The 16,513-nt window shown below is 37.2% G+C and overlaps 1 protein-coding gene across 1 annotated transcript in view; it reads left to right on the top strand.

Moving 5' to 3' along the window:
• The window catches only part of DCC (DCC netrin 1 receptor), a 1,182,017-nt gene that overhangs the window by 703,676 nt on the left and 461,828 nt on the right, over positions 1–16,513 (top strand). Inside the window, exons 6-7 of the mRNA XM_046024141.1 lie at positions 4,774–4,928; positions 7,497–7,617. Of these exons, the coding sequence (XP_045880097.1) occupies positions 4,774–4,928; positions 7,497–7,617 (276 nt within the window). The remainder of the gene's footprint in view (positions 1–4,773; positions 4,929–7,496; positions 7,618–16,513) is intronic.

A 16,513-nucleotide genomic window follows, 5' to 3' on the forward strand; every position in this document is an offset into this window, starting at 1 on the left:
TGGGTGGCTCCTTCATTGAGCATCTGCCTTTGGCTCAGGTCCTGATCCCAGTTCCTGGGATTGAGCCCCACATCCCTGCTGAGCAGGGAGCCGGCTTCTCCCTCTCCCACTCACCCTATTTGTGTTCCCTCTCTCGCTGGGTCTCTTTCCATCAAATAAATGAATAAAATCTTTAAAAAATAAAAATACATAAAGTGAGTCAAATGAAACTTTTCGTTTCCCATTGTGTATAAAATTATGTTTCCATTATACTGTAGTTTATTAAATGTCCACTAGCATTAAGTCTAAAAAAGGTATCACATACCTTAATTTTAAAATATTTTATTGCTAAAAAAGTGCTAAGCATCACCTGAGCTTTCAGTGAGTTGTAATCTTTTTTTGGTGGAGGGTCTTGCTTCAGGGCTGATGGCTGCTGACTGCTCAGGATGATGGTTGCTGAAGGCTAGGGTGGTAATTTCTCAAATAAGACATCATTGAAGTTTGCCGCAACAACTGATTCTTCCTTTCGTGAATGATTTCTCTGTAGCATGTGATGATATTTGATAGCATTTAGCCCGGAGTAAAACTTCTTTCAAAATTGGAGCGAATCCTCTCAAACCCTGAGGCTACTTTATCAACTCGTTTTTTGTAACATTCCAAATCTTTTATTGTCATTTCAACAATCTTCACAGCATCTTTACCAAGAGTAGAGTCCATCTCAAGAAACCACTTTTTTCTGCACATCCATAAGAAGCAACTTCTGTTCAAATGTTTTCATGAAATTGCAGCAGTTCAGTCCCATCTTCAGGCTCCACTTCTAATTCTAGTTCTTTTACTAGTTCTAGTTCTAGTTACTTCCTCCACTGAGGTTCTGAGCTCTCTCCAAGTCATCCATGAAGATTAGAATCAACTTCTTCCACACTCCTGTTAGCGTTGGTATTTTGACTTTTCCCCATGAATCACAAATGTTCATAATGGCATCTAGACTGATGAATCCTTTTCAAAAGATTTTCAATTGCCTTTGCCCAGATCCTTTGGAGCAGACATTATCTATGGTAGTTATAGCCTTATAAAAGGTATTTCTTAAATCATAAGACTTGAAAGTCAAAATTACTCATTGATCCATGGGCTGCAGAATGGGTATTATATTAGCAGGCAGGAAAACAACACAAATCTCTCTGTACATCAGAGCTCTTGGGTGACCAAGTACGTTGTCAAAGAGCACTAATATATTTTTTTAATTTTTTAAGTTATTTTAATTTAACCACCACTCCACACATGACAACATAAATGTGATTATACATACATGTCTCTCCCCCCCCTTTTTTATTAATATATAATGTATTATTAGCCCCAGGGGTACAGGTCTGTGAATCGCCAGGTTTGCACATTTCATAGCACTCACCATAGTACATACCCTCCCCAATGTCCATAAGAGCAGTAATATTTTGAAAGGAATCTTTTCCCCAACAGTTGGCTTAAAATATTCAGTAAGCCATATTTTAAACAGGTGTGATATCATCCAGACTGTTGTTCCCTTTATAGACCACAGGCAGCATAGAATGAGCATAACTCTTAAGGGTCCTAGGAGGCATTGACTTTTCCTCTCTCTATGAAAGTCCTAGGTGACATCTTCTAATACAAGGCAGTTTTGTCTGTATTGAAAATCTGTTGTTTGATGTAGACACCTTCATTGATGATCTTAGCTAGGTGTTCTGGAGAACTCGCTGTAGCTTCTGTATCACCACTTGCTGCTTCACCTTGCACTTTTATGTTGTGGAAATGGCTTCTTTCCTTAAACCACATGAACCAACCTCCGCTAGCTTCAGAGTTTTCTTCTGCAGCTTCATTACCTCTCAGCCTTTATAGAATAGATTTAGGGCCTTGCTCTGAATTAGGCTTTGATTTAAGGAAATGTTGTGGCTGTTTCGATCTTCTACCCAGACCACCAAAACTTTCTCCATGTCAGTGATGAGACATTATCCATTTCTTATCATTTGTGTGTTTACTAGAGGAGCATTTTTAATTTCCTTCCAGAATACTTCATTTGTATTCACAACTTGGCTGTTTGGCCCAAGACTTTAAGGCCATGCCAGCTTTCAGCCTGCCTTCCTCAACTAAACTTAATCACTTCTAGCTATTGATTTAAAGAGAGAGACATGAGTGACTCTTCATTTCACATGAACACTTAAAGGTCATTATAGGGTTATTAAATGGACTACTTTCAATATTATTATGTCTCGAGGAATAGGGAGATCTGAAGAGAAGGAGAGACAGAGGAGTGGTCTATGGAACAGTCAGAACCCATACATTTACCTATTACTTTTGCCATCATATATGTGTGTGGTTTGTGGTGCCCCAAAACAATTACAAATTAAATCAGAGATCACTGATCACTGATCACCACAATAAATGCAATAATGAAAAAGTTCAAAATGTTGCAAGAATTACCAAAATTGACACAGAGACATGAAGTTGGCAAATGCTGTTGGAAAAATGGCTCCAAGGGGTGCCTGGGTGGCTCAGTCAGTTTAAGTCCAACTCTTAATTTTGGCTTGGGTCATGATCTTGGGGTCATGGGATCAAGTCCCACTTCGGGCTCCACGCTCAGTGGGGACAGCTTCTACCCTGGAGAAGATCTTAAAGGGAGAAGAAGAATAAACAACATGGTGTTATATTTTTTATAGCTGTAATTACTTATCTCCATTATCTTTGAGGCTTCAGGAATGTTAATGAGTTATTCTTCCACCTGACTATTCAAGTTGCGAAAGAGGCAATTACTATAAAATAGTTCAGAATGTAGGCAGAGGAGCCAGTATAGAATGTTACTTCAACTCCTTGTACATCAGCCTCTTTGTAAAATGGGAACCACAGAGTCTCGGAGAGGTGTGGTGAATACAATAAATATAAAGTATGGGACAGTTGAGTGGCTCAGTCAGTGAGGCTTCTGCCTTTGACTCAGGTCAGAATCCCAGGGATCCAGTCCGGCATTGGGATCCCCCCTGGGTGGGGAGTCTGCTTCTCCCTCTACCTGCCACTCACCCTACTTGTGCTCTCTTCTCTCTCCAGACAAATAAAATCTTTAAATAAATAAATAAATAAATAGTGCTTAAACTAATCAATTATACAAGGTCAGCTCCCAATAAATATTGTTTACTAGTAAACAAATACTTAATCAAAATCTATAATAAAATCAGGAACAGAATCAGACAACTAAAGTATTTGCTCAGAGGCATTCAAGAACTATTTCTGTTGCCTTTCAGTTACTTGCCTTTTAGTTAGTTATTTGATTAGTTGCCATTTAATTAGTTTAGTTAGTTGTCATTGAATTTGGTTAAGGAATAAAAGACAGTCTCTTACTAATATTATCAATTATAAATAATTTCAACTCTATATACAATTGGGACATGTTCTCTTTAGAAAAGCTCTCTGACATTTTTTTTTAATGTGTTTGGTCTGTGAATATTAATGTATCCCAGCTGAGTCATATAAATAAATTTGCCCATGTGAAAGATCAAATAATTTTATAGTTCTTTTTTCTGGAGGTATTAAATATTTAGTTAAAAATCAGGAAAATAAGATAGGGAGGAGGAAGTGAAAGAATGAGGAAAAGGAAAAGGAAGAAAGAGAGAGATTAAGATTTCTGTGATCTTCAGTAGAAAAAACTAGGAATTTTCCACTGGTTTGGCCATTTTCTAGAACATTCATCAATGTTTACAAGTTAACTTTGAAGTCAGGGGTTGTCAGAGACCTACCCCTGATATATTATATTACATAATACCATATTAACCCAAATGAGCAAAAATTAGCACTCCTTACTCACTGAACATAGCAACAGCAATGACCAAAAAAAATGCAATCTGACTTTAAAAATGGCTATTAAAAATGCATGTCCATGTCCTACCTGGAAACAAGTTCAAGGCAGCTATTTCACTGTGAATTTAACCTGGGTTTAAGGCAACATGAATATTCAAATCTGACATCACTTTAAGATTCCCAGTGAAAGAGAATGAAAAAAAAATTTTTTTTTTTTTAATTTCCCTCTCCTAGGTAGGGTTTTGAAGGACAAAGCCTGAGAGATTCATTAGCAAAGGTGTGTTATATTTTAATTGTAATTTTCTCTCAATTACAAATTTCCATCATAAAGTAACTAGTATTATGGCAATTAAGACATTAAATTAAATTAGTATATCACCTATCATGCTGAGAAAATAATAAAGCAGTATAGTAATGCACCACAATAGATAATTGCTAAGACAATAGAATGCATCCACAGTAAAGATGATAGTCATTTTTCGTGCCTATCATCATAGCCAGTTTCAACAGGGACTGAGTCCATCACATTAACTAAATCCCAATGAAATTCAAGAATTACAGAGACACTAAGCTTTCTTGTGTTACACTCTGGGTTGTCTCAGAATTATCATCTTCCCCTTATTTTATTAGCATAGCTTCCGTAGATTTATGCGCTGTTCAGTATCCTTTATGTAAGTCAATTGGATACAAACACTGGGTATTAAGAATGATTACTAGATGTTATATATATATATTTTTTTTACAAAACTGTTCTCTTTTTCTTTCCTGAGGCAAAACAGCACTAACTACAACTATTTAACTGTGTTTGGGAGTAGGGAAAGGTGTTCTACCGTGGCTCCTGTATAATAAACTAATGGTTTCAGGAAATTATTGAATTACAAATATTCTTTCTCACTGCACAGTGTTTCTAACTGGGCAAAGACCTTAGCATTCAGGTTCACTTTCCCACCCACTCACTTTTGCTTTCTGTCTTTGCAGTTCCGCCATGGTTTTTAAATCACCCTTCCAACCTGTATGCCTATGAAAGCATGGATATTGAGTTTGAATGTTCAGTCTCTGGAAAGCCTGTGCCCACTGTGAATTGGATGAAGAATGGAGATGTGGTCCTTCCTAGTGATTATTTTCAGATAGTGGTAATTATCTTTTTTTTTTTTTTATTAGCTTTACAGTCCCACTCATTGTTTACTCTATTTTCGGTTGCTTTTCTTTCCTGGCAAGAAGGTTCCTGTTGGGAATTTTTATGGTGTGTTAAGAAAATTGTTCCAGTAAAGCAAATGATTTTCTAGACTGAACAATTTTTGAGCTGAAAAAGAGTGATCAAACAGCCCAGCCCCCTTGTTTTACAGACAAGGTTTTTTTGAACAAACATAATGAAAAAAACAGAAGACCTAAGAGACTATCTTTCCAAGTATCCTCATTGCTAGTTCTTGGGAGAACAGAGTTTAGAGTCTAGTTTTAGACTATATGAAGCCAACAATCTCTTATTTCTTTGACTTTTACCCATTATAATGAAGTTTCAGCGAGATACGCCACAATGATTATGGTAGTTTTACTTTTGTAACATAGACGAGTTTTCTCTGCTACCCTTACAGATAGGACAGCTGATCCTACTTGAGCAGTAGAAAAGAATGTGGTGACAGTGACTTTGACAAGAGGTAGTGGCAGGGTTAGGAAGCCATGGAGACCCAGAGTTCACATGGCATTGTACTTTTGAACTCTGGAAAAAAACCAAAGCTAAGCATAATAGTTCTTGTAGTTTCTCTAAGTTTTAGTGTACTCTCTGCCCTGTGGGAGATCACAGGGGTAATGGTATGTTATATTCACTTAGTTATTTTCCTTATACACAGTGAGAACTCAACACCTATCATTACTATCATTCATTTTGCTTTTACCAGCAGAACTCTGCTCATTTAAAAATGCTCTGAAAACTCTCCATTAGGTGTAGGTTAGCAGCGAAAGTTCCAAATTCGAGGAAACAAATATATGAGAGATATGAAAAGCACTTTCCAAATATCAAAGAATTTTGTAGCTAAAAAGGAGGATTTAGGTCCACTTTTCTTATGTTTGAGACCCAGACATAAGCTGTCAAAGAAGAGTGTCTAAACGAGGTCTTCTGGCAGAAGGGGAGTAGAGTGGACTGCCCTGCCAGTCCAAGCATGTGCTCTCCTTAACCTTGCCCTGGCTCTCATTGGTGGATCCATCTTTCTGTGGCTTGATCAGTTGACTTTCAGGAACTTCCATAAGCTCTCTCTCTATGCATGCATTTAGTCATACTTCCAGGGTTCTTAAGGACAACATCCATAAAGCATATCTTTATTACTTTTATCACCACTGTATTTTCACTTTTAGTTACTTTTTTTTAATTGGTTGGGAAGAGAGTAAGAAAGGGAAAAAATGAAACTTTTCAATGCCATGCCAATCCATTAGTTCCTTTAAGTGCAATGCTATTTCTGCTACCACTGAATTAAAAATGACCTGCCGTGGAGCAACTTGAAATGTGTTGTGTCCGCCTAGAATATATGCTACTTGCATATAAAGGAAATTGTTGAGTGCCCTTAAGGACACATGATAAAATACAACATTTATTTTTTCTACAGTTTGAATAATCTTTCTCCCAGAATGACTCATTACACCCAACCTATTTAAATGTTCTTTTCTTAAGGTGAAAAGAAAATGTACAATATGAGCCCTGTTCACATGAAATTGTGCTTAAAAATATTTCCCCAATAGCTCCAGAAATCTGAGAGCCATTGTCTGTCACACAGTAACATTTAACACAAATAGTAACTTATATGACAATTGTTAATTAGAAGTTAGTCAGCTCTATCTCAGAATTTTACATCAGCAGAGAATTGACTACAAGACACTAAAAACAATTAAGAATTCCCCATGAGGTAATATTTATCTCTTAATGACTTCAGGGGAAGTGATTTAACATGTCTCACTTACTGAACTAATTCTTACACTAATATTGAAGAAAAACTGAGTCAGTATAATTAAATGCTATCTCCAGATTATTTTATCATCCATCCTTGAAAAAGATGGTTGCTCAATTTATATAAAACAGGAGTTAATATTGCTGTGTTTAATTTATGGATTGCTGAAGGTAAAGCATTTTGGCCATATAACAAGAATGACATGGTATAAAATATCCACCATACCATCACTCCAAATCCCAAAAGGGTACATGTCAAAGCAATTACAATTTTAAAAGGATTTTCAGATTTTTTTTTCGCAGTAAACACTTCCAGAAAATATCCAACCTAGATTTCTTGTCTTTTACAAGCTGCAAAAAATCAATGTTTCTTTTTTTTCCCCAACAGCTGCTAAACCCAATTTTCCTTCAATAACAAGTGAAAGAATGAAATTTCTTTTGATGCTAACCTTTGATTCTTGCCTATTTAATCAAAGAGCTTTCTGTTTGCTGCTCATTTAGATATTGAGGATGATGTGTATTTTTATGAGTATAGTTTTCATTGCAGAACTAGGTTAAATGTGTGCACATGATTTCAGCAGGGTATTGGGAATCTGTGACGTTTCCCAAGTGACATAGGACATATCTGTGAGACTGAGAACTCTTATGGCTTTCTTTCTTACTTCTTCTGTGAAATTTTATCAAAATTTATGTTCATTTTGTCTCTTATGAGGGTTGTTTTTTGTTTGTTTTTAAAATATTGTACCTGCTTTTTTCTTCTCTGTAGGGAGGAAGCAACTTACGAATCCTTGGAGTGGTGAAGTCAGACGAAGGCTTTTATCAATGTGTAGCTGAAAATGAGGCTGGAAACGTCCAGACCAGTGCACAGCTCATTGTCCCTAAGCCTGGTAAGTTGAGGGGAACTTTGCTCTAGCACTGGTTGATCTCGCTATGCTTGGTCCACTTGTGAAATCCGTATTGCTTTCCCTGTCTCTCAACGTCAACTGGAAATTATTTAATTTAAGTATTTAATTTAAAAAATATTAATTGTTTAATTATTTAGTTTATCAAGGTGTACATTTGCATGTTGATGTCATATTCTTTCTAGAAAACTGGGTCTGTATCTCCATCCAGTGAGATAGAGTCATCATGAGCAGTATGTACTTCTGGTTGTCAAGATAACAACCACTAAATTACTACCTTCTCACATTTTTTTGTGGCCTGCGTTTCTTCTAGTATTTCAGGTAAATTTAGAATACAGAGAGAGATGGGGTATGTGTGTATGTGTGTGTGTGTGTGTCTATGTATATATAGCCTTGAATCATGGAAATTGGCATAAAAATAGCAGAAACAATTATTTGAAAATAAACACATTTTTAGATTTTTTTAAAAAATAGGTTCTGATAATTTGTCTTTTTCCTTATAATTTATTTATTTATTATTTATTTATTATTATATTCAATTAACCAGCGTATGATATATGGACTTTTGATTTTATTTTGTCCTGTAGTCTTTCAGAAGTTTAATATGGTGGTGGATTCAAAACTGCTATAACTTGGGACACCTGGGTGGCACAGTCAGCTGAGCATCTGACTCTTGGTTTCATATCAGGTTATGAGCTTGAGCCCCACATTAGGCTCCATGCACAGGGGGAGTCTGCTTGAGATTCTCTCCTTCTGCCCCTCCCCACCCCACAAGTAAATAAATAAATAAATCATTAAAAAAAAACAAACCCTACCATAACTCTGTATTAGATGTATTATGTATTATCCCCAAAACCAAAATATCCTGCCAGAAAAAAAAAGGAAAGAGAAAGAAAACAACAACAACAACAACAACAAAAAACAAATTGGTCCGCTACTCTGAAATGTTATAACACTAAAGAAAGTCAAGAATATTCATTTTTTAAAAATAATAGTGGAAAACTTGTTTAGATAGACCTAAATACTTTAAAATGTTAGTGTCTTCTATGAAAGCTTTCATACTGCCTATTGATTATTTTAATTACAACTTTTCAAGACCAATTTCCTACCTCTTGGCATGGCTCACTATTCTTATGGCACTTTACCTTTTAATAGAAAATAACTTAAAAGTGTGAAATAAAGCATTTCCGTGGCTTCTATCATTTAAAATATGTCTGTGAATGCCTTATATTTGTGCATCCCTAACCAACTGTTTAAAGACTCTCGTTCATAGTATTGCTAATGACAATGACTCTCCTTTTTTTTTTCTTGATTGAAACAAAAACAGCAACCATAGAACAGTTCCAGATGAGTAAAGGAACTAAAAGGGACAGATAACACTATTTTAAGAGTGCCAGTTTCTCCAATGAGCTATTTCTTTTCCCTACATTTACTGTGCTTTAAGTGTTAGTGTGTTTTCTATTCTGCTGGAACAGTAAGGGATAAGTAGCACAAAAAGAACTTCTAAAATCAGGGTCTCTAATGTGAGCCATGCTTTCAAAACTGTGCACCTTCTCTTTAGTAATGACAATATGACCCCACACAAGAGAATTCTAGTTAACCTTGATTCTCAGCTACGGCCATGATGCTGAGGAAAATGCTTGAAAAGCAATCCCATATTTCTAAAAGGAGGTGTGAAATTGTTTCTCCTAGGACTTGTTAGCAATGACCAAACACATCCAGTGGCAATCCCCTGCAATCGCCTGTAGGAATGGAGAATTCTCTGAAGTTCTTGAATTCATAGGATTAGAGATTATCATGGTGTTTTCCCTTCCGCACAAGTCAAGTTGTGGAAACATCAGGAAAACCTCTTGAACAGATTGTGTGTGTGTGTGTGTGTGTGTGTGTGTGTGTGTGTGTGTGTGTGTGTATTTTACTGGGAATTGCCTGTAAAAATGGGAATTGGAAAAATTATGCAACCTGGAAATTGCCTGGAGCTGTCCACAAGGACGTCGGGAAGAGAAAGGGGAAGGCCACTGTGGGGAGAAGCTCTGTTCCCACCTTGGGGAAGAACAAAGATAGGACTTATGCTTGAAGCTAGCAGATCTGGAGTTGTTTTGAAAGGATCATGCCTGAGAGGGCCTGCCCGCTGAAGCTGCTCCCGCCAGAAGACAGACACTGCCCGGAGGGAGCTGAGCTGAAGAGCTCGTGCCGACAGCCCACTAGGCCATACAGAAAGTCCAGTGTGGGGATTCCTGAGGTGAGGGCGGGAGTCTCTGAAGAACCCGCAGAGCTCCTCACAAAAAAGAAACTTGTGGAGGCTTTTCACTTTTGAAAGCAAGCCTGTTTGCTCCTGTCTGACCCCAGAGAAGCTCTAAATAGAGAGTCTCATAGAAACTCTAAATAGAGACCTAAGAAACTGAAAAAAAACAAAAAACAAGAGACAGTCTCATTGCTTTATCCTTACTTTTGGTCTCGGGCCTACTCTGTTAGGTGGGAAGAAACTGTAAATTGAACATCAGATTAATGGTTTGATTTAGCCTTACTCTGTGTGTGTGTGTGTGTGTGTGTGTGTGTGTGTGTGTGTGCTGTGTTTGTTTGTTGTCCTTAGTACCTGAAGGTAAGGCTTTTTAAATACTTTAAGACCCCAGGACTAGAGGATTGGCCCAGATTGCTATCAGGATTGGGAAATAGATCTGCTAGAATGTGTGTGAAGGTGGGCCACAGGCGGACATGCAACTGTTGCATCTTAATGTTCTAGCAGTTCCGCTCATTCTGTAAACCAGTTACAAGCATCCACGTCGCTTCTCCCGGCAAGCTCTCAGTTCAGAGGGTAGCCACTTGTTCTTGGCGTCTTGCCTTCCACCTGGGCCCCGAGTCATTTAGGTCTCAGTGGCCATACAGAGCAAGGGTCCACTCAGGAGGAGAGTCATTTACCTCCTCATGAGGGCAAGCCTCGGAGCATCTGGGTAATTCATTCTTCCGGGTAGATGGTAAAGTGTTGTTGGTGAATTCTGCACTCTTGGTCAGTGTTCATTGTATTTGGCAGAGGATTAGAATGAAAGTAAAAGCAAATGAAGATAACAATCTGAAAGCATGACGGGACATGATTGTGACTGTCTTACATCCCCCCTGTAAATGATGGATTGCTTTTTCCTGGCTATTCAATCAGGCCTTCAAGTCATGCTTCTCCAGCTCCTTGGAGCGGCAGCATAGGCCACATGCACAGATGGTGGAGAGGCCTAGCTATAAATGTAAATTCGGCAGTGAGGCTGACCATAGTGGACAGAACGTAGCCCTCTCTGTTTAAGTTTCCACAATAAACGGCCACCATGTATTTGGAGGCACATTGTGGACCCACACTGCCAGCTGCTCAGCCCTGGGCTGTCCACAGGCTTGTGGCAGAGAGTTCCTCTTGGTAGCCATAACCATCTGCTCTTCACTGAAGCACACACAATGACCCATTTCAGCCAATGTCCATTGGTAATGGGTATTTACACAAGCCTAATGAAGTTTCAACATAGTCTTTTATATACAGTCAGCTATTCCCACTTTAGCAATTAGTGACTTAGGAAATAAAGTAAACATAATCTACTAAATTAAACTGAGTTAATGACTTGTTTTGCTCTCCAGAAAATAAGTTTAGGAAAAATATTGAGATGTGTATACTGTAACATGTAAAATATATACATGGTTTTCCCATGTATATATTTTATATACAGATACAGAGGTCAAGAAGATCAATGGCAATTTAAAAAGTCATTATACTATAGGAAGTCCTATAGTATATATATATAACTATACAGTATATATAACAATATAGTATATAGTATATAAATGGTATAAATGTAACACTGTGACACCATATACGCAGTTCCAGACTGCTGCCTCTCTACCTCCCTCTTTCTCTCTTTCACACACATACACCACACACACAGGCACACACACACACCACACACACAGGCACACACACACACAAACACACAGAGGAGGCATGAAAGCCTGCATTCTTAAGACTGTATATATACATCAAAAAGACTTAAGCATATTATGGAATGGTAAATGGAAATTAAAATACTTTACCTGATTTATATTACTTGCATTATCAATCTCTTCTAATAGATAAGGCAAATTTTTATTGTTACTTGTTTTAGTTTATTTATTTACTTTTTTTTTTTTTTTTGGTGGGTGGGGAGGGCACATTGGTTTAAGAAGTTGTTTTTCCAAATGAACTATAGCTCCAAGTCCACCATTCAGAGCATAGACTAGCCAGAAAGTATCAAGAATCAATGTGTTAATATCCATCACCTGACTATCCCATACCCCCACCGCTCTCCTCTCTGAAACCCTCAGTTTGTTTCCCGGAGTCCATAGTTTTCATTGAACATTTCATCAAAAACTAATGATGTATTGTATGGTGGCTTACTTAACACAAAAGAAATAAAGAAAGAAAAAAAAAGAGTCAATGTGTTAGGTGTCATAAGAACAAGAAGTTTCAATAGCCAGATTTTCAAACACAGGAGCAGTAGGTTATGATCTGGTTGGCATAGCTGTTGCTGATGAACTATTTAGTATCAAGGTATCACCAGTAAACTGTAGTGTGGGCAGGTAGTAATTCAATTAAGAAAACTATTTGATAGCTGGGTGGAAAAGTTAGCAATTTTCTTTTGCTGAGGGTGTGTGGGATAGGGAACAAGACAGGAAAGATAAGATAGATGTAAGGTATCAATTATCTCTGAGTTGGTTTTCCTTTTTCCAGCTGCTGGGTGGTGTTCAGTTTCCTGGCAGTGGTCTGCCGTGAGGGTCATTGAAAATACTTAACTGTTGGCCAGGGTAGTGGAAGGCCAGGGAACTGGAAATGAATGTGGTGATGATCGGGACCTATGTTGTCTGGAATATTTTTAATTTAAAGGCAGAAATGGGTAAAGATGGAATAAAGTTGCCATGGGAAGAAATAATGTATTTTTCATATTCTCTTTCTTTTTTTTTTTTTTTTTGCATTCTTCATGTTTTTTTGCATTCATTCAAAATGAATATATGCCATTATAAATATTCCCTAAGCATAGATTTGCATAGGGAAGACACCATATTATGCCTTCCATAGAAGTAAATATGGACTATGTGTCTCATGTTAATATTGGATGCTTTCTAATCTGGTTTTATTTTATTTGTTTTTCTCCTCCAATATTGGTAAAAAAAAAAAAAAAGCAACAACAATGGAATTTCCTACTGTAGAAGGGGAAATATATTGGCTAGGCATTTAGGAAAATGTGAATTATTATCAATTCCCTGTCCTCCTTTGGAAAAGGTTCCTGGTCAAAAACAACTTTGAATTGTTATATATATATATATATATATATATATCCCTACAGTTAGGGATATATATATATATATATCCCTACAATTAGCAAAAGTATTTAAGTCTGGTCATGAACACTAAGGCATAAAATCAGAAGTTTCTTGGTTTTTTTGGGGGGAGGGGTGGCTTTTTTTTTCTTTCTTTTTTGATCTGTTTTTATGACTTGTTCCCTTTCCATGTGAGACAAATACCTTGAAATCCAAATGGACCAAAGGAATATAATTGTATATTAACTGCAACCAATTATAGTGTTTCTTACTCAACATTGACTCTTACATAGTAAATTCAGTGATACTGTGTGAAACAATGAAAAATTATGCAATTAGTCTTAGCACTTAAAATCTGTTGGAATTGTCAGTCTAATAGCACATAAGCGACTAGATAAGAGAGAATGTAACTAAAGCAAACAGGAAGTACTTCTCAATCTCCTATTAGTCATGGGTGGTCAGTTAAGTAGAATTTTTATCTCTCACATAAAAAGAGTTACTATGACTTAAAAGCTCAATTGTAGTTAGTGTGGGATTGTTCCTGAAATTCTGTACATAATTTAGAAGAGCCAGTTCCATGTTCTAGACTACCATGTTTGTGGATCCAAACTAGAAAGTAAGTCATTGGACAGTTTTCCTCATACAAACTGAGATGCTCATTAAAACTACAAACATTCTCTTTCATTTTCCATCACTGAGTCTAAATGAATAAAAGTCAACAATGTTTTTGAAACATATTACCAGTGTGGCGATATTATACTCATAAGTTTTCCATGAACATTTTCTCTTGTAAACCTTGGAAATTAACTGTAGCTAATAGGATGCAAGAACCAGAATTTTCAAGGTAGTTTATAATGTCGGCATATATGGCTATGAATGTGTTCAATCTACTGAAATGTTATTTTTGCTTGCCAAAGTGAAGATAAAATAAGAGGATGGTAGTCTATGTTCTTTTATTTTCTACCTCAAAGTAGACTGTTGACTTAGAGTGTTGATACTCAAACTACTACTTTTCCTGAGGGATTCAGAGTTTGTTGTAAATCAGTCATTTGATCTTTTATCATATAACATTCATACGCTAGGTGAGATGCATCTAAATCTCATCTCTACATCCTTTTTTTATTTACCTATAGAGATTTAAAAACATAATGGAAGGGGCACCTGGGTTGCTTAGTCAGTTAAGCATCTGACTCATGATTTTGGCTCAGGTCACGATCTCAGGGTCATGAGACTGAGCCCTGCATTGGGCTCTGTGCTCAGTGGGGAGTCTGCTTGAGATTCTCTCCCTCTGTACCTCCCTCCCATTTATGCTTGCTCTCTCTCTGTCTCTCTCAAGTAAATAAATAACTCATTAAAAAAACTCACAATGGACTATAAAAATATATATATACACATATACATATGTATATATGTGTATATATACATAAGTCCATGCATATAACATACATACATGTGTATATTTTATGTATATGCATATTTCTATGTATATTATCTGTATATACATATGTAGATATGTATGGACAGAATCACGGATGGTGTTGCCTAACCTTTCCAGGTCTACATTTCCTCAGCTGTAAAATGTAGTGGGTAATCGTCTTGAAGATTTATTGCAATAAATGTATGTAAAAGAGATTTGTAGGCTCTAAACTGCTACCAAATGTTAGCTATTATAAAGTCTTCTGTTGGTTTGTTTTCTCAAGAAAAATAGCAGGAATTTATTGGGATGAGTACAATGATAGCTTTCTTCTGGTATATTTTCCCATCCTCCAAGAAAAGAATTAATAAGCAGATATTTCAACAACAGTGCCCATTCGAAGTTTAAGTTTTTAGCCCAGTGGACGAGGTTAAGGGAAAAGGTCTGTTTGAAAATGACTGTCGGTGGAAAGGTTTGCTGCAAGGTTTGCAGTATCAGTTTAATGACTTGCTCATTCCAGTTTTATGTCGGCAGAAGTTTCTCAGCAAATAAAGGCTTGTCATTCATCTTGTCCTTGGTTCAGCATGTGCTTCAAGTAGTACGTAAGCTCAGTACTAATCAGACTTTGAAATTAGAAATGAATTCTTCAGTAATGTGAGGTATCCTGAGACAAGTGATAACTCTAAATCCATACAATATGGAAGAATTGATAGATTCATAAATACTGATCATATCATATTTTGGTGGTGAAGACACCAAAGAATGTTATTCTAGATCTTTTTTTTTTAAACCCTATAGTGAGGAAGTGAAAAAAAGAATCTTGATTTTCACAGGGAACCCAAATGATGCATGCTTGTTCTATTTCTATGTTTTACATATAAATCACTCTTTGATAACAGGTGTCTGTGTACACATACACCATACACATGCAATTACATATATTCCTTCTGATATGTTATTAGAAAATTCTAAGTTATCAATGTAATAATTGTGAAGTATATATTATTAGTTATTATTGTATGGGTCTGATTTTTAATTATGAAGTGATGATATCAACATTGATAGAACTATAATGAAATGGCACTCATATGCATAATTTGAAGGCATGAATTACAATTACAATACAGTCACAACAGAGATCTCAGATGATCCCAGTAGAAGCTTTGAAACTAGGTTAGCATGAGGGGTCATCTATCTATCCCCAGAAATGGGTGTGGACTTGAGTGAGGTCTTCTCTTTAGCTAAAGGCAATCACTGCAGGTGGATTCAGTAGGGAACCTTCAGCCACTATCATGCCTTCCAGCTGGAGGTGCTATAGTCCTGAAAGGGAGCCCTGGATGGTGTACCACTCCATCCACTATAGTCCTACCCTTGTCCCATTCAAATCTATTTGCTTCTTGTAATATATTTTGGAAATAACTATTCCAGAATCTAAGTTGGTCTTATTCCCTGGGGAAAAGAAGAAGGTTAGAGGTGTCAATTAAATCCTTCTCCAGTGCAACTGCGATTGGTCTCATGGCTGAAACTGGTACTCATTCTTTCTATCCTCCTACTTATGATGAAGTTCTAGAACATAGGTGAGGTTCGGTGGGGTGAGGTCCAGAGCCAATGACCAAGAAAGAATTCTTGAGACATTTTTGATGCAAAATGGTGGTTTATTAAAGCAAGGAGACATGACCCATAGGCAGAAAGAGCTGCTGCCCTGGGTTGTGAGGGATGGCAGGTTATGTACCCTGTGGTTGGGGGAAGGTGAGGGGAAGGGAGGTTTCAACGGTGCTTTCATATGCTAAAGAGGGCCTACAAGGTGCAGGTCTTGAGGCTTGATCAATGTCTGTTGGCAAGCCATTAACATCAAGATAGTTGGGAGATTCCAGTCTTGCAGGGTTGTGATCTCAGCAAGTTAACTATTTGTTTCTCATTTATGGCGGTCAGGGGTGCCTGAGGAATGTCACACATATTACCGAGGGGAGCAGGTGGAGAGGGGGTGCAAGGTGCCGGCTTTTGCTTTGTCTGCAGTCCGCCTCCTGCTCCCTCATCACTTATGTATTCTTCTCACCCCCAGCTAGCACCTCTGCCAGTCTATCTAGTTCATCAGTTGGGATGACTCAAACTCCTGTCCCTTCACAGGTCATAGAAAACATA

Source organism: Meles meles, chromosome 12 (genome assembly GCF_922984935.1).
Source record: "Meles meles chromosome 12, mMelMel3.1 paternal haplotype, whole genome shotgun sequence".
Lineage (NCBI taxonomy): Eukaryota > Metazoa > Chordata > Mammalia > Carnivora > Mustelidae > Meles > Meles meles.